Source organism: Haliotis rufescens, unplaced genomic scaffold (assembly GCF_023055435.1).
Source record: "Haliotis rufescens isolate VD_foot unplaced genomic scaffold, xgHalRufe1.0.p SCAF_14, whole genome shotgun sequence".
In the NCBI taxonomy this organism is placed as follows: domain Eukaryota; kingdom Metazoa; phylum Mollusca; class Gastropoda; order Lepetellida; family Haliotidae; genus Haliotis; species Haliotis rufescens.
Window position 1 is genome coordinate 15,109,715 of NW_025963824.1, and position 19,968 is coordinate 15,129,682.

At 44.8% G+C, this 19,968-nt stretch overlaps 1 protein-coding gene across 1 annotated transcript; it reads right to left on the bottom strand.

Moving 5' to 3' along the window:
* Window positions 1-1,727: 1,727 nt before the first annotated feature.
* Window positions 1,728-18,540, bottom strand: LOC125379263 (solute carrier family 23 member 2-like). The gene is made up of 10 exons (XM_048395526.1): window positions 18,389-18,540; window positions 16,516-16,598; window positions 13,260-13,423; window positions 8,435-8,616; window positions 7,507-7,645; window positions 6,410-6,566; window positions 4,960-5,213; window positions 4,256-4,529; window positions 3,615-3,710; window positions 1,728-2,925 (listed from the first exon to the last, which is right to left on the bottom strand). Exons 1-10 carry the CDS (start codon window positions 18,535-18,537, stop codon window positions 2,663-2,665), a joined length of 1,761 nt encoding a protein of 586 aa, XP_048251483.1. The 5' UTR covers window positions 18,538-18,540; the 3' UTR covers window positions 1,728-2,662.
* Window positions 18,541-19,968: the final 1,428 nt, after the last annotated feature.

Sequence of the window (19,968 nt, forward strand, 5' to 3'; positions counted from 1 at the left end):
GGAAGGTATACAGAAATTTCCTGTTTATCTTCCGGAAAGAGAACCCAAACTTATTCTTGCTGTGCATCAAGAACTACGTTGACCAATTACATGTATGAAAGAGACAAAACACTTTCCATAATCGTAATAAAACTCTGCTAAAAGATAATAATAGAATCAATAGGCTGTAAAAATGGTGAACAATAGACTTTTCTATGCTTGTGTTTGTGGGCCCCGCTGGGTTAGGATGCCTTTTTGCGAACACCTGCTATCATTACTATGTGACAGTGATTCATAAACACGTGCTCATGATATAGTCAGAATTGTACAATCCACTCTGTTTTTAACAGAAACTTTCTATGAATGTGGAAAGGGTTTTGTCGCTTATATTTTTCTAAATATTCTAACAAACATCAAAACGATGAAAAAAAATAGTTCATATGTTTTATTGTCAAAAGTAATTCATGAAGCATTTCAGAAACAACTGGTTACTACAGTAATGCGTAACTATAATTTTTCAAGTCCAAGCGAGATTTGTGTTGATCAACCCTTAGATATACCGACGTCTCATTTTACTCTTTTTAATTTCGTCCTGAAGTTCCGGGTACCGAATTGGTCTTCAGCAACCCCTGATGGCCTTCAGAGGCGACTTTGCGTGTCGTAAGAGGCGACTTTGCGTGTCGTAAGAGGCGACTAAAGGGGATCGGGTGGTCAGGCTCGTTGACTTGGTTGATGCATGTCATCCTATCCCAATTGCGTGAATCGCTGCTCATGATGTCAGTCACTGGATTGTCTTACCACCGTCAAAAACATGCATTTATTGACATGGTGTGTCATTGACATGGTACATGTAGATTAAGAACATCCTTGTATACCATTTTAAGGTATCATCTTAGTGAAATAACCGGAGCACTGGACGAAAGGGTTACATTTTTATTTGTTTGCCATTTTATCAACGCCACACACAGCAGTATTTCACGCCATATGACGGCGATCCGGAAAACCGTGTCGCAATGATGTGCGAGTAACCATTGATCGTAGGTATGTTTTTAGGTTTGTCAGCAACATACTCGTGCTCTTGTTTCACCTGCGTGGTAAGAGTCTAACAACTTCACCACTTATGGTTTATCTAAAGCCAACATAGATAACTCATATACTGTTGTTCAAGGCGTCGATAAAACACTCACTCACCCAGCCACCCAATCTGGCTCACCGAGTCTTACGCACATGGGTCCACATGCACAAATCGATCTCAGCGCTAAGATGATCCTAACTCTCACTAGTTAGGCTTATTACAGTCGTAGTGGAAAGATCACATTGTTCAATTGGGGCCTGGGTTCGAAAAGGAATCTCATTACTTAAACACACACTTGACTCACACATTATATAGTACAAACAACGTTGGTGCTGTGCTGCGTTAGACAGGAAGCAACACTTCCTATTTTATTAATTTGCGAGTGGCGGGTGCTACTTGTAGAGCAGGTCATGACTTCCCTTTTCGCGTTCACCTGGTGTCATTACTAATTTTCAATGATCCATTCATATCATTTACACCACTATTTTGCCTTTTATGCCCAGTGGAATCTGTTTGGGCAGATAATCGGGATGATTATTCCCCAGCGTTGATGTTTCATATTGATGAAATTACGACGTCCATGTACAACAGAGAAAATGGTGAAATTTTCTCAAGATATGACATATTCCGCTAACATTGGAAAACAGAAAACACAGCTGTTGGGAAGATTTTATTGCGGTGGAATATGAATAACAAAATGTGTCCAGGCCAGATACATGTACATACGTGGAAAAGTGAGGTCAACAGAAGGTCATTATACTCGTAGTCCGCACTTATGTCATCACTGTCATGGTAGAATGGAAATAAACCTGCCTTGGTTTCAATTTAGTGGTTTCGAACCTGAAATGTTGTCATATCCAAAGCTAAAATTAACACGTCGGTTTCAAAGCAATTTACAGGTATATAGAGAGACAGAGAAACAGACACACACACACACACACACACACACACACACACACACACACACACACACACACACACACACACACACACACACACACACACACACACACACACACACACACGAGTTGTAAGCAGGCAGCTTGGGTAACAAATTTTAAGCATATCAAAACATAGTATCTCTGAAAAAATCGAATCAAACAAAGTTTTTTTTGTGGAACTTCCTGCATGACCAGCGTGAGCAAATAATTCTATTTGTAAAACCCGATGACAAATTTCAGTTTATTAAGCCCAAAAGTAAAATGCACTATGTTTTTTGTCTTATTGTTTGATCTAAAATGACACTATGACGAGGCTTAATTTTACCTTTTTGTAAACATTAATATTATCGAAGCGATTCATAAAAGTTAACATGGTGTCTAAACGTCCTTGGCACGTCCACAACAAGGACCTCATCATCTCCCCCCAACACACCACCTGCACAGACACGAGAGGCACCGTGCGTCATGGGCAGTTTGTACGTTCGATTTTGAAATGGCTTGTCATAGTTGCCTGCCCTTGGAATCTGGAAAATAAAACTTTCCTCCGATGAGGGTTGAAAATGATACGGCCGGAGACCAAAATCATGATACTTATTGATGAGGAGGGGGTGTTCTTTGAAAATACCACCTCCACCCCAGAATATAAAATGCACGGCCCGAAGAGGAACTACACACTAGAGTTTCCCAAGAGTGATCTGACATTATCCGGCGTCCCACCTGGCTGGGATGGAGACGTGAGGGTACGATCTAACCCTGTCCCTGGAGGCATGAAGGGGAGCCGTGAACAGCAGGGCAGGTACTGATACAGTCGACCTTGCCAGAACCATCCATACGTATTGTCTGATGACGTCTCCATGGGCTTCTGTGTGATGCTGGTGTTGGTCCCAAGAAGATTCTGCCAAGCGTCAATACCTCGGTCTTTCCGTGATCCTGTAAAAGGTGTAGTTGAAAAAGGGGTTTTATATTCACATCTCTATTCTACAAAGCAACCACACAGAGAACATGGAGGCAATACATTCACGAGGCAACCCTCGAGTATGATTGGAACGCTCCACTAAGCTCATCTTGTGGGAACCGCAGTCATATGGATGGGATATTGCAGAGTGATGCCTTAAACATCAAACAAACAAATCCTCTTGAGGGAGTAGGTCGACAAAACCACACAGTTAGCTGTAGAATACAAGAGAAATAGGTTTCAATCAAGTAACTTGAGCCAAACAAGTATTTTGGGACTACAACTCATTATTTACAGAACATCTAATATGTCCAGTGGACAATTCTTTTGTTTGTAGCCTTTGGACACATTACTTTATCCCAAACAATTTAGGGAACATGTTATTCTTTTACAAATATCGAGGAAATTAGTAAAGCTGTTCCGGGTGAAAACATGTACCCTTCTGTGAAAAACTCGTTAAATGTATTAATGTAGTATTTACAGTTCCCTGAATCGCATATATTCTCAACAGATCTGGCCCTTGTCCAACGAAGCGATCCTAGTGCTACGGCAATTGTAGGCCTATCAGTATGGGAGTTAAAATCACCGTAGCGCCATGTGGCACTGGTCCCTGACTCAATCGTAATTCAATGACGAGTGTTTAGTGATTGGTAAGAATGTTTACCTTTCGCGGTGTTATCCAGGAAGATGGCGATGAGGCCACCAAGAAGCATCGGAGTTCCGAGAATAAGTTGCGGAATTTTATCAAGGTCCTTTACCCCTGAAAGAGAATCATATCACATCGGGCCACACTATTATCTGTCAGACACCATCTATCTTGCAGCTATCTAGTGAGCAAAAGGTACGTTTTACAACAACGAATTGAAAGATAAATTGTATATGGCAGGAAAAATGCAGTAATCTGGTTCTTATACACCTATAGGTCGCACCATTTTAGAATTGTGTCCATTCTCGTGATTCGCAGTGGCGCATTAATACATAACAGAAAGGTCATGAGTGACGTCGTCCTCTTTACTGCTTACTACCCACACCTAGTGTGACCCTCGACATAAAGTGGTCTGCCATATCTGTGGATTATCAAGGCAACGATGATAATGCAAACTAGAAAGATTAAAGAATATATATGAAACTCTCTAAAATCATAAAGTTTTTCGTCACAGATGAAGTCCTCAGGTAATCGCCATGGAGTAGCCAATCACGGACCTGAAATTCGATCTCACACATGTTTGCTGTCAGTGATCTCAAAAGGGTTTTCACCTACAGGTGTGCACGAAAAATCGGTGACTATTAGTGCTAGAGACAAACCTGTTTCGAAGTCCTCAGGGTGTCTCTCTAACCACTCTGGCAAAAATATGCCAATGAACAGAGCCATCCCAACGATGAGGAGGTTCCTGGAAGAGTTCATATTGACGTACTGTAACGAAGAGAGTCCGAGGGTGACCATCATGCCACATGTCGCTACGATAGCACCTGCTAGAGCTGGGTCCGGTACTGTGGCCAGGGCAGCGCCGACCTTCCCCACGACCGACAGCACCAGCATAATGGCACCGGCACTGTACATGATGTAGCGGTGAGCTGTCTGCAACAGTGGCATGGTACGAATCAATCAAAGTATTTAGCTCAGTTTGGCCATTTAAAATCGGTCTTATCAAAAACAAGTCCACAATGCAGGGTCACAATGGTGTGCACGCCGGTTTATACATTTAAGACTCCAGAAACGCAAAAAAACCCATATTGAAGTCAATTCTTATGAATACATACGTCAACAATGACACGTTCACAGACCACTTATTTAATAATCAACAACCAAGGACTGAGGACAACAAAAGAAATCAGCTATGTCGTTCAGCGCAACAATACAACAAAGCCGGGTCATTCTACAATCTACCAATCAAAAATCAGAAGCCCGTAGTCGGCGTGACCTAATGGTCAGCCAATCAAATTCCACGAAATCACTTGCAACTTGTTTATATCCCGAGAAAATAGCTCTTTTGAGTAAGTGAACATACTTTAGTCAGAGTCATAGCAGCAATGTTGGGTGTGTACGATGTTGTGGAGAGGCCAAATCCCACCGCTCCAGAAAGTAGTCCCCCAAGCCCTTCTATAAATATCCCCCTGTTGATGGCGTGTTTCGGTGGAGTGGTGACTTCACACGCTTTGGCCGCAGCAAAGTAGTCCCCTACAGACTCAATAATGGAGGCAAGGAACCCTGCTATGAATCCTATAAACAGTCCTATGTTGAACGACGGCATTCCAAACTGGCCTGAAACAGTAGAAGACATGGTGGTGTACACTAAACATATATGTACATGAACTTGTTGAAACTCACCTTGCAAAACCAAAGTTGACGGTAAGCACAATAACATAAACAGGTGCTCAATTCTGACTTTTTTTTAATAAACAAAAATAACGTACTTTATCCTTGCGACACTTTAATATAGTCTGCAAGAAAGGGGCAAATTAGTTTTGTAATTATTTTTTGCAAAAGAATACAGAAATATCATTTGTTAGAAAACACACACATACCTTTTATTTGAAATCTAAACAGCAGTTAGCCTCGTGTTTTGTGATCGTGTGGCTGGTTGTACATTTGTGAATGATTGGTTGGTTGGTTGGTTTGTTGTTTAACGCCGCACTCAGCAATATTCCAGCTATATGACGGCGGTCTGTAAATAAACGAGTCGGGACCAGACAATCCAGTGATTAATATCATAAGCATCGATCCCCGCAATTGGGATCGATGACAAGAATCAACCAAGTCAGGAAGCCTGACACCCGATCCCGTTAGTCGCCTTTTACGACAAGCATAGTCGCCTTTTACGGCAACCATGGGTTGCTGAAGACCTATTGTAGCCCGGATCTTCACGGGTCACATTTGTGAATGAATCGAAAGTAGCGCCATCGTAACTTCTCAGCAATTCACATGACGTAATTTATGTTCAGGCAATCACAAAAAAATTTAATTCACCCAGAACTCTTCCATATTTGGGTACCAATAAATGTAGCGAACAAGCGGGCATTTCGCAAACGGCATGACCGTATACGTAGGCTTTGCGTTACAAAAAGAGGACATTTTCACGTAATTACTTAATTGTTTCGCGAAATCTTTCAAAATCAAGTCTTGCTGCAGAGAGGGACTTCCGTTGTGAGGTATTCGGGTCACGTTTATTATTCCAGCCAGTTAGCAAGACTCAGATACTATCTTTAACAACCCCGTAGGGTCAGGATAGATCCCCAGCTTCCAATGCAGGTCGTAAGAGGTGACCACATGGATCTGTTGGTGAGACTCGGTGACTTGCTTGATTACTTGTCATCGTACCCAGACAGCGTGGGTCGTTGCTCACAATATCGATCATTGATTTGTCAGGTTCAGACTCGATTATTTACAGGTTGCTGTCATAAAGCTGGAATAATGGGGCGTTAAACCACAAACAAACAATCTTTAACAGTGTTGTTTACCTGGGTGGGGGACGTAAAACCAAGGTGTGCGATGTAACATCGTAGATTTGGCATCTGTCCTGGCCTTGAACCTTGGATTGGCGGGGTCTGTAGGGAACACGTTTGCATGTGTTAGGATTCCAGATACGGCCCACACTACGAGGATGCTGAGGAGGACCTGATGTTACAACAACAGTTACAACAACAGTTACAACAGTCACAACAACAGTTAAAACAACAGGCACAACAACAGCTACAACAACAGTCACAACAGTCACAACAACAGTCACAACAACAGTCACGACAGTCACAACAACAGTAACAACAGTAACAACAGTCACAACAACAGTAACAACAACAGTTACAACAGTCACAACAGTTACAACAGTCACAACAACAGTTACAACAGTCACAACAACAGTTACAACAGTTACAATAGTCACAACAACAGTTACAACAACAGTTACAACAGTAGTTACCACAGTCACAACAACAGTTACAACGGTCACAACAACAGTCACAACAACAGTCACAACAACAGTCACATCAGTCACAACAACATTTTCAACAGTCACAACAACAGTTACAACATGTCACAAAAACAGTTACATCAACAGTTACAAAAACTGCCACAACAGTTACATGTCACAACAGTTTCAACAACAGTTACAACAACAGTTACAACAGTCACAACAACAGTCACAACAACAGTTACAACAACAGTTACAAAATGTCACAAAAACAGTTAAATCAACAGTTACAACAACTGCCACAACAGTTACAACATGTCACAAACAGTTACAACAGTCACAACAGTTATGAAAACAGTTACAACAGTGACAACAACTGCCACAACAAAGTAGATATCGCTTGATCTCACCCTAGCGACATCTCCTGTTGGAGCCAGTTTTGGATGATAAATCATGTTTAGGCTTCACACCATGCGGGTTCTGGGTCAGAATAAGTACCCAGTTTTTCAAACTTGAAAGAGTTGACTTCAATTGGTTTCGGGTTGTCATATTCTGACAGCATAAACTACATTCACTCACTTATAACAACATTTAAAATTGACTCAAGAATAAATGTTTACTGATAATCGCATGACTGTTTCCACGTACCGGAAGTAGCTGAAAGATGAGCACGCCATGAGTCTTGCTCTTTCTCCTCCTGTGCTGTGCGCAACATGCGCTCCGTGTGGGGAAGGGCACGGCGATATGGCCAAGGTACAACGCAAACAGCACGACCAACACAACACCTCTGGTGAAAAAACATTTAAACAATTTGTTTTGTTCTTTGAGCATACTAATGAGCTGCACATGTTTAGATATGTGGTGTGCCAGTTGTTCTGAGTATAACGTTCTATGGCGATGAATCTTAGATATTGTGTGTACATCACGTGAGATTATATCCGAGTTTGTTTCTGTAACTTACATATATATATTTCCATTCTAATGTATGATAAACTGCCGGGAACAATAGAGCATACACCCATGTTTTATAGTGGCTAGAAATGAAACAACATTCGATGGTGATGTTTAAAAAAAAAATTGATACGGACATCATAATGTTTTGGCAACAATTTTCACTTTTAACGTTAATTAATTTGGTCTACAATTGTACAATAGGTTGTCCACCGCCATGACATTGCTGGGATATTCGCTAAAAGCTGCGTAAAGCCAAACTCTCTCACACACACGTTTATTGGAATAGCTTCCCTGGTGTCATCACTATTAAGTCTCTGAAATCTTATATTACACAATATCCTTCTTGACTCTGAAAATAAAAAAAATTCCCTATGCTGATTTCAGATGACATGACTGTGGAATAGAGCTAGCTTGAGCTGGCTAGACTTGCTTTTGTCTGCATTTCTAGATTATTTTCTTTTCATAAAATAAATATATCCCACGGACATGGTGCAGGACTAGTGATTCATAAACACATGCTTATGATATAGTCGGTATCGTACAAATGACTGATCAGGACAGAGTTTCGTCGCTTTATATTGTCGATAACACTATCCACTATGTGATAGAAACTTGTACTTACAGTAAGGATAGTTCCCATGACGACCGTGTGTAGGCAATGGGCACCTTGTACACACTCAGTCCCACCAGAGCAATGGTAGGGGCCACTGTAACTGGTCCTACAAACTTCATGAGAAGACCTACAAGTCCTGTTCCGCCAATGAGGATCTCAACAGCCGAGGCAGCCATTAAACTTCCAGATATCTGAAAGTACAACTTTTACCATCATCATCATCATCATCATCGTCATCATCATCATCATCATCACTATTATTCCTTGTCATCCGCCCTCCATGGTCTAGTGGATAGAGCGTCCAACCGGAGAGGGGAAGTCGGTGTTTCTATTACCGGCCGCGTCATACCAAAGAGGGGCGGTCCGGTAGCCTAGTGGTAAAAGCGTTCGCTCGTCACGCCGAAGACCCGGGTTCGATTCCCGACATGGGTACAATGTGTGAAGCCCATTTCTGGTGTCGTCCGCCGTGATATTGCTGGAATATTGCTAAAAGCGGCGTAAAACCACACTCACTCACTCATACCAAAGACGTGACAGATAGTACTTGCTGCTACCCTGCCTTGCGCTCGAGAAAAAATAGGAACTGGTCAGCTCGATGTCAATATACTGTGTCTGAGTGGCGTTTCCATTTTAATTTGCGGCATGGTATCTCAGTGGGCTGGCACTAGAAACCGACATTAGTCCGGACCAGGATTTGTACAAGCAGACACAAAGACATACAGGCAGACAGACAGACATACAGACACACACACAGACACACACAGACAGACAGACAGACACACACACAGACACACACATACACACACACACAGACACACACACAGACACACACACACAGAAACACACACACACAGACACACACACAGACAGACACACACAGACACACACACAGACACACACACATACACACACACACAGAGACAAACACACAGACACACACACACACACAGACACACACACAGATAGACACACACACAGACAGACACACACATAGACACACAGACACACACACACACAGACACACACACAGACATACACACACAAACATACACACATACACACACACAGACACACAGACAGACACACACACGCAGACACACAGAGACACACACAGAGACACAGGCACAGAAACACACACAGACACACACACATTCACACACAGACACACACACACACAGACACAGACACACACACTGACAGACACACACACAGACAGACACACACACAAACACACACACACACAGACACACAGAGACAGACACACACACACAGAGACACACAGACACAGACAGACACACACACACACAGACACAGACACACACACACAGACACACACACATACACAGACACACACAACGACACACACACACATACACACAGACACACAGACACAGACACACAGACACAGACACACACAGACACAGACACACAGACACACACACAGACAAACACACACAGACAGAGACACACACACAGACACACACACACAGACACACAGAGAGACACACACAGACACACACACACATACTTACGCAGGCACACACACACAGAGACACACACACACAGGCACACACACAGACACAGACACACACAGACACAAACACACACACACAGACATACACTCACACACAGACACAGACACACACACACATAGAGACAGACACAGACTCACACAGACACACACACACAGACACACAGAGACACACACACAGAGACACACACACACAGACACACACACACAGAGACAGACACACACACATACATACACAGACACACACACACAGACACACAGACACAGGCGCGCACACACACACACACACACAGAAACACAGACACACACACAGATAGACACACACAGACAGACACACACAGACACACACACACACAGACACAGACACACATAGAGACACACACAGACACACACACACAGACAGACACACACACACAGACAGACACACACACAGACACAGACACACACAGACACACACACACATACACATACACACACATACACATATACACACACACAGACACACACACAGACACACACAGAGACACACACATACACACACAGATACACACACAGACACACAGACAGACACACACACAGAAACACACACACAGACACGCATACACAAACACACACACAGACAGACACACAGCCACACACACACACAGACACACACAGACACACACACACACACAGACACACACACAGACACACACACACAGACACACACACACACACACGCACGCACACACACGCACGCGCGCGTACGCACGCACGCACACGCACACGCACACACACACACACACACACGCCGCTATATAGGGAATACCACCCTCGTGTCTTTTGATATCAAATATATCAAGAGACACGATGGTGAAATTTTATTTATCATCCAACATCATTCTTCCAATTTTTTCCGTTTGTAGACAGTAATAAGCGGTGTCTTAAGTGTAAAAAAGTACTGCTCACAGCTTCAGTAGCAGAGCCATTGGTGATGTTGTTTGATTATGAAGTCAGAATAAGGAGATGAATCTACTGTGATTTGAAATTTGATGTAGTCCCACATCGAACATGCCATGTCCATTGTAGGGGCGACAGGTTGTAGAAATGATTTTTTTTAAAACGCTTAACAAATATATTTCTACAACACACCTTATGAATTAACATTTTACTATTTATTTTGCATGTGTAAGTCTATTTGTTAGTTAGCAATTACCCCAAGTAAATAATAAAAACTCAAAATAAACGCCTCTCCACCCCGAACTTGGATGTGGCAGAACTTGACCTACATCACAGTTACAACTTCAAAGCTGTTAATATGGCTGCCAATGTTTACATTTTCCGTGCCTCAGCAGACAGGTTACGAAGCAAGAGGGGGCACGGGTGGCCCAGTCGTCTTAGGCGCCGCGATTTGCTGTGCAGAGTTGCGTCCCTTGGGCACGCCAGAAACCTATGATTGTGGGTTCAAATCCCGGTTCGCCCCGATTATGTTTCTAGGTTTGTCAGCACCATACCCGTGCACGTGGGTTTCACCGAAGTGGTAAACGTCTAAGACATGCATGCATCACTTCGGGCTTTCCTCCCACATTTATCTGACACGCCGTGATATAACTGGAATTCTGTTAAAAGCGGCGTTAAACACAAATCACTCACTCACTACGAAGCAAGATGACAACCCCGATATATGATGTGGGTCAACATTAACCCGTAGATTCACGGGTAATGAGCCTGCTGGTACAACGTCATTACCAATGGAAAGGGAGTATGACTGAACAGCCGCTTTTCAGGCTGCAGGCGAGACGCTTTTGCGACTGCAGACACGTCGGCTATTTAGACACGAGGAATCTGCATGATTTAACCTGTCAACTTTAAGTTTTCACGCGTGAAAGAAAATTATTGTGACATTTGTGGCCCAGAAACAATGTTTAATTCCGTGAATGATTTTCTTAATTGTGCGTGTTCTGAAATGAATCTCATCAAGTTTGAAAGGTTGCTATGATCGAGTGTGCTTTGACTTCAGTGATGTCGGGACATTGTTTTTGCCTTTCGAAGAGAGAATCTAGGAGTGTTTCTGATGGACTTTTACACCCTATCCTGCCAAATCCTTACGGTGGTGGTAGAAGGAGATGGCAATGAATATCGATCTCAAAAAGGTTTGTTAACCACATGTTGTCATGAATAACGTTTCATCAAACATGCTTTATAATGTTTTCTTGTTTTAATTGTCATTGTCGTTTTTTCAATGAGGATTCTTGTCGCCATTGAATGTCCCTAAGAGTTTCACAAACATTTCATTTGCATGGAACAAAATATGTCTTCGTTAAATTTTGTAATGTCATCAACGTCGCAGTCAGGGTTGCGGACAAGAACGCCGAAAACATCCGATATCAAACTACCGTATTTCCTCTATTAGATGCTAGGTCGTCTATTAATTACGTGAGAGCCCTTGACTCAGCGTGTCTTAGAGTCCTGGCTTGTGTTTGAGACCCATCGTGTAATAGGGGAAATATATATACAGATATAGATATGTTGTACAGCTCATATGGGAATGATCGATCGGCAGTCATTTTTTCATGAATCGATATGGAGGCTATCGATGTATTCATACGCACGTTTTTTGTGTGCAAAGGTTTAATATATTTGAAAGGTGTTTCCGTAGCAAAAAGGCAAACTCTTTATAACCAATCAGAATCAGGCATTCACCAATGTCCTGGTAGAATGGTCTGCAAGGCATTATAATGCAATTTCATCGCAGCGATACCTACAATGTTGATGTCGCTTGATCTCACCTATGGGAACCAGTTTTGGATGATGAATAAGGGCGATAATCTTGAACCCCCTTTCACCTCACCTAAAGCATTATAAGATTTTCGGCAGACGTGTGGTAGCAGTGTTTACCCGTGCTCGTGGGTGTCACCAAAGTGGTAAACGTCCGAAACCTGCATCACTTCGGACTTTTCCCCCACATTAAGCTGACACATCGTGATATACAAGTAACTGAAATAGTGTTACACAACTCACTCACTCACTGACCGATAAGGGAAGTGTGCATAAAGGAAGATCAAATCACGGTATAGGTCCACGTTCCGTCCTAGGTTCGAATCCATGTTCGCTCAAATTATGTTTCCAAGTTCCATTCTGGCGGTTTTCTTCAAAGTGGTAAACAACAAGACCTGCATCACTTTGGGCTTTTCTCCCACATTGAGCCGACATGATATAACTGAAATAGCGCGGCGTTATATTAATTAGGATCTTTAGTCTCCCACCATTAAACACCTTCTGCAAAGCAATGACAATCATTGTACGAAACTTCGATACACATACTTCTCTCAGTTTGTCTTCGGGACTCAAACAGGTCGGCAAGTCGGCCCTTGGAACAGTATCAAGAGTTGAGGTGGTGTTGTTGTAACCATCGTCGGTGATGTTGTAGTCTGTGCTGTTGTAGTATGTGCTGTTGTAGTCTGTGCTGTTGTTGTCTGTGCTGCTATCTGCAAAGGAATTATTATTATTATTATTATTATTATTATTATTATTATTATTATTATTATTATTACTATTATTATTATTATTGGCACAGTCAGTCTAGTTAGGCTCATCATCAGTTCAGGGCCCTTGCCACCTCTACACGCAGCCGTAACAACGAATGGGACTTCCCAGGGAAGCGCTACCTAGTCGAACCCACCCAGAACTTTTCGGAGGGTGTGAAGACTCCCCAACACTACAGCCTTCTGCATTACCCAGATTGTCAGAAGGGCTGTATTCCTGGCAGCAAACCCGGGTACTCTCCCAATGTCAGTCAACAGATTGGGAGGGACCAAACCTAAGGCACCGAGAACAAATGGGAGACGGACAACTTGGTACTTTGGATGCAACCTTTACATTTCGAAAGCGCGGTCCGCATATTTGCCATATTTTTCCTGAATTATTAGTATCAGTATTTGTATAAGTATTAGTATTATTGGTGTTGTTATTGCCATTGTTATTGTTGTTGTTGCTGTTGTATTATTATTGGAACCCTTTCTCTCACCTCTCTCTCCACACATCCCTCCTTCACACACACAACCTAGCCACACAGCAAACAAGGACAAAATCCACTACCTGCCTCACTCACTCACCCGTACCAATCCACCCAACCATTTGTCCATTAAGCCACTTAATCTCTCTCAAAAATTCACTCACAAAAGCAACACTCACTCACTCACCTACCAACCGACTCACCTAGCCACCACTCACCAACCCACTCACATACCCACTCACTGAGCCACCCACTGACCCACCTACCCATGCACCTACCCACCACACTCACACTCACTCAACAAACCCAACACTCACTCACTCAACAAACCCACCTACACACTCACACACTCAATCACATACTCACCTACCTACTCACCCATTCACTCACTCACCCATCTACACACTTACCCACTCGCATACTCACCTACCTACTCTCACACTCACTCACCAACCCACCTACACACTCACACACTCAATCACATACTCACCTACCTACTCACCCATTCACTCACTCACCCATCTACACAATTACCCACTCGCATACTCACCTACCTACTCACACACTCACTCAACAAACCCAACACTCACTCACTCACCAACCCACCTACACACTCACACACTCAATCACATACTCACCTACCTACTCACCCATTCACTCACGCACCCATCTACACACTTACCCACTCGCATACTCACCTACCTACTCGCACACTCGCTCAACAAACCCAACACTCACCTACTCACTGAACCACCAACTGACCCACCTACCCACCCACCTAACCATAACTCACTTACCACCCACTCACTCTCTCACTAACTCACTCAGCAACCCCCCCACACACACACTAACACTCACTCACACGCTCACACACACTCACACATTCACTCACCCACTGACCCATCTACCCACCCACCTACCGACCACATACACATTCACTCAAAAATCAACACTCACTCACTCACTCATCAACCCACCTACACACTCACACACTCACTGAACCACCCACTAACCCACCTACCCATCCACCTAACCATCACTCACTTACCCACCCACTCACTCTCTCACTAACTCACTCAGCAACCCACCCACACACACACACTAACACTCACTCACACGCTCACACACACTCACACACTCACTCACCGACCCATCTACCCACCCACTCACTCTCTCACTAACTCACTCACCAACCCACCCCCACACACACTAACACTCACTCACACGCTCACACACACTCACACACTCACTTACCCACTGACCCATCTACCCACCCACCTACCGACCACATACAAATTCACTCAAAAATCAACACTCACTCACTCACTCACTCATCAACCCACCTACACACTCACACACTCACTGAACCACCCACTAACCCACCTACCCATCCACCTAACCATCACTCACTTACCCACCCACTCACTCTCTCACTAACTCACTCAGCAACCCACCCACACACACACACTAACACTCACTCACACGCTCACACACGCTCACACACTCACTCACCGACCCATCTACCCACCCACTCACTCTCTCACTAACTCACTCACCAACCCACCCCCACACACACTAAAACTCACTCACACGCTCACACACACTCACACACTCACCCACTGACCCATCTACCCACCCACCTACCGACCAGATACACATTCACTCAAAAATCAACACCCACTCACTCACTCATCAACCCACCTACACACTCACACACTCACTGAACCACCCATTGACCCACCTACCCACCCACCTACCCACCCACCTAACTCACTCACTTACCCACCCACCCACTCTCTCAATAACTCACTCAGCAACCCACCTACACACCCACTCACACACTAACACTCACTCACACTCTCACACACTCACTCACACACTCACTCACTCACACACAACAGTCACAGGAGGACTTCATCACTGAGTGTAGGTCCTTTGTCATCCCCGGGTAAGTTAGCAATCCCGGATACAGTGTTGACTTTGACATGTTAGGACAATGACTCGAAACCTGCTCGGCCTCAATCAGGAAGTTACTGTACTGTCCCCAAGATCCCAGGCGCGATCTCTCCTGGAGAATAGACGTAACACAACGCCGGCCCTGCTCCCTCCTTCCCCCACACCAACCCAGGGCTTTCACTCACTCACCCATTCATCCACCCAAACACCAACCCACCGCACCCACACCCACCCACCAACCCACCCGACCAGACTCAGTCACCCACTCCCTCCACCAACACATTCGCTCACCTGCACACTAACACGCTCGCTAACTCACCAACTCACTAGGGGCACAGGTGCTGAGTGTCCCATTCGTCTAATTCGCTATGCAGCGTTGCGTTTCTTGGTCACGCCAGAAACATTTGATCATGGGTTCGCATCCCGGTTAGTCCCGATTATGTTTCTAGGTTTGTCAGCACCATGCACGTGCTCGTGGGTTTCGACAAAGTGTTAAGTTCTAAGACCTACCTCACTTCGGGCTTTCCTCTAACACCGACATGAACTCGAATACTGTTTAAAGCGGCATTAAACTCACTCACTCACTCACTCACACACACATCAACTCACCTGTACAAGACCACTCCCTGCTTCTCTGGGCTGCCAGCAAGGCAGGTAGAAATGATGCCGCTGGACCCTGGATCATCGGCAGCCTGGGGAAAGAGTAATGGCAACGAGGCACTCTCAGTTGCCACAAGGAATCAGTATGAATGAGTCGTGTTTTGTGCCGCAGTCGGCTATGTTCGATCTTTCTCAAGGCGACCATTAAATAACCTGAGCCTGGGGCCCGTTGCACACAGCGAAATCAGCGCTATGTTAAAAAGTGGGCGTTATGAAAGTGTTAGCGCGAAGTTCCCTTTGTTGAACAGGCCCATGATAAACAAGCATCACCAACTTCCGGGTAGATTGACGTGGCCAAGTTACGCTGTAGTCGGAGTGTAGTGTGTGGTGCGGTGTCTGGTGTGTAGAGTGTGGTGTGTGGTGTGTGATGTGTTGGGTGTGTTGTGTGTGGTGTGGTGTGTGATGTGTAGAGTGTGGTGTGTGATGTGTGGTGTGTGATGTGTTGAGTGCGGTGTGGTGTGGTGTGGTGTGTGATGTGTTGAGTGTGTTGTGGTGTGTGATGTGGTGTGTGATGTGTAGAGTGTGGTGTGTGTGGTGTGGTGTGTCGTGGTGTGTGATGTGTTGAGTGTCTTGTGTGTGGTGTGGTGTGGTGTGGTGTGGTGTGGTGTGGTGTGGTGTGGTGTGGTGTGGTGTGTGATGTGTAGAGTGTGGTGTGGTGTGGTGTGGTGTGTGATGTGTGGTGTGTGACGTGTGTGGTGTGGTGTGGTGTGGTGTGGTGTGTGATGTGTAGAGTGTGGTGTGTGACGTGTGTGGTGTGGTGTGGTGTGTGATGTGTAGAGTGTGGTGTGTGACGTGTGTGGTGTGGTGTGGTGTGTGATGTGTAGAGTGTGACGTGTGTGGTGCGGAGTATGTAGTGTGTGGTGTGGTGTGACGTGTGGTGTGCGATGTGTGGCGTGTAGTGTGTGGTGTGTGATGTGTAGAGTGTGGTGTGTTGAGTGTATGTAAAAGTGATGTGTGTGGTGTGAAGAGTGTGGTGTGTGATGTGTCTGGTGTGTGGTGTGTAGAGTGTGGTGTGTAGCGTGTAGTGTGTGGTGTGTTGAGTGTATGTAAAAGTGTGAAATGTGTATAGTGTGGTGTGGTGTGGTGTGGTGTGGTGTGGTGTGGTGTGGTGTGGTGTGGTCTGGTCTGGTGTGGTGTGGTGTGGTGTGGTGTGGTGTGTGGTGTGGTGTTGTGTGGTGTGGTGTGGTGTGGTCTGGTCTGGTGTGGCGTGGTCTGGTGTGTGGTGTGGTGTGGTGTGGTGTGGTGTGGTCTGGTGTGTGGTGTGGTGTGGTGTGGTGTGGTCTGGTGTGTGGTGTGGTGTGGTGTGGTGTGGTGTGTGGTGTGGTGTGGTGTGGTCTGGTGTGTGGTGTGGTGTGGTGTGGTGTGGTGTGGTGTGGTGTGTGGTGTGGTGTGTGGTGTGGTGTGGTGTGGTGTGGTGTGGTGTGGTGTGGTGTGGTGTGGTGTGGTGTGGTGTGGTCTGGTGTGTGGTGTGGTGTGGTGTGGTCTGGTGTGTGGTGTGGTGTGGTGTGGTGTGGTGTGGTGTGGTGTGGTGTGGTGTGGTGTGATCTGGTGTGTGGTGTGGTGTGGTGTGGTGTATGGTGTGGTGTGGTGTGGTGTGGTGTGGTGTGGTGTGTGGGTTTGAGGGATGGTGAGTGTTGGATATGCTCTGTTTGGTGCAGGGTGTGGGGATTTATGTGTCGGGGACCATATTCACGAAGTGTACCCAGCGTTAAGACAATTAAAGCGGTAAACTTAGATATGATTGGCGAATCCACATATGAGGCAACCCTTCTCTCCCCCCAAACAAGACAAAGGGTGACAGTTAATACATGCTACCACTTACCTGGCACCTAGTGCTGTCTGAAGCAGGGTACAGGCGCCTGATGTAAATATTACGGTAGAAAAGAGTTGGGTTCTAATAAGACTGTCATGATCTGCGCCCACTATCTCAGCGGCAAGGAAACTCATCACCAGAAATGAAGGAACGCACATCAACGTATGCTGTGAATATAAAATAGTGAATGCATTTGCGTCTTTAATCAAACGAAACAACATACTTCCCTGTGTCCTATTCATGGCGGACTCACAGAAAACTTATATCTTTGCAGGACGAACTTGGCATACGCATCAATTGGACAACTACGCTTGTTTGTTTGTTGATTTATCACGCTGCTGTCAACATAATCCTGTTACATCACGTCAGGGTGTTAATGATGGAGTCGGGGAATGACAAACTAGTGGTTGATAGCGTGAGCAACGCCCATAGTGTAAGGGGACACTGACACGCAATTTGTCAAGGATGGCAGACATGTGCGACTGAGTGAATGGTATTCTATGACGCCACAGAAAGCAATAGTCCCTCTATATCAAACCTGCGGGGCAGAAGAAAGTATATACTGGAACATTCTCACTTCACTCTGCTCATAACTGTGGACTGTGAAATTGCGACACCCCCCGACCCCCCATGTTTCTTGAGACGTTATGTGCACGTGACCTGGTGTGCGATACTCACTGATATGATGCATGTAATATCACCTATGATACTCGAATCAAATACTTCACCATCAACCATGTCTTGTTTGTTTGTCATTTTTATCACCACCATCAGACAAGGATGTATACTTTCTTTTGCCCGACAAAGTACATCACGGCGTTCTGTTATTAAAGCGCTCTAGCAAGGCTTTTAAACAAGCAACACTCCTCCGGGTACAACGACACCCGTAGCCACATCTAGCCTTACAAGAAAACCTTGACTGGTGACATCAACTTGATTGGTTTTCAACTGGAGATGTAGTATTTAAAAACGCCGAGCGGTTAATTCCCCCTTTTCGTATCCTGTTTTCGAGACGCCAAAGTTGACCTGATTTAAAATGATAATGCAAGTCAGATAATGTGTAGTGTCGGAGACCTGGCATTCTTTAGACACACATTAGTAAGACAGCTGAAAACAAGACAATTTATGGTTGAGTGAACAGAAACCTATGAGGTGTATAACCGTCATGTCCGGGTCAGTCTCAGCCTGTCTCCCTCTCATTACTGAAGTGAAATGTCTAAAACAAATGCTGTAATTCTTAAAAATACGCTTGATTTATTTCAATAACTCCGGGTATTTCATGGAAACAAAACGATAAAAACTCTTTGATGTTAGGGGAAAATGGGGATTGAAGTCTCGATGGGGTATGGGACGGTGTACCCTCTGTTAGTTTATGTTCCCCGAAGGCTAGAGGGTACACCCGAGGGGGTATGGGTTGGTGAACCCTCTGTTAGTTTATGTTCCCCGAAGGCTAGAGGGTACACCCGAGGGGGTATGGGTTGGTGAACCCTCTGTTGGTTTATGTTCCCCGAAGGCTAGAGGGTACACCCGAGGGGGTATGGGTTGGTGAACCCTCTGTTGGTTTATGTTCCCCGAAGGCTAGAGGGTAC

Coding starts and splice junctions, on each gene's coding strand:
- LOC125379263 (XM_048395526.1), bottom strand. CDS start 18,537: ATGTGCGTTCCTTCATTTCTGGTGATGAGTTTCCTTGCCGCTGAGATA. Junction 16,599..18,388: donor CAGACAGCACTAGGTGCCAG/GTAAGTGGTAGC, acceptor CTCTTTCCCCAG/GCTGCCGATGATCCAGGGTC. Junction 13,424..16,515: donor CAGGGAGTGGTCTTGTACAG/GTGAGTTGATGT, acceptor ATTCCTTTGCAG/ATAGCAGCACAGACAACAAC.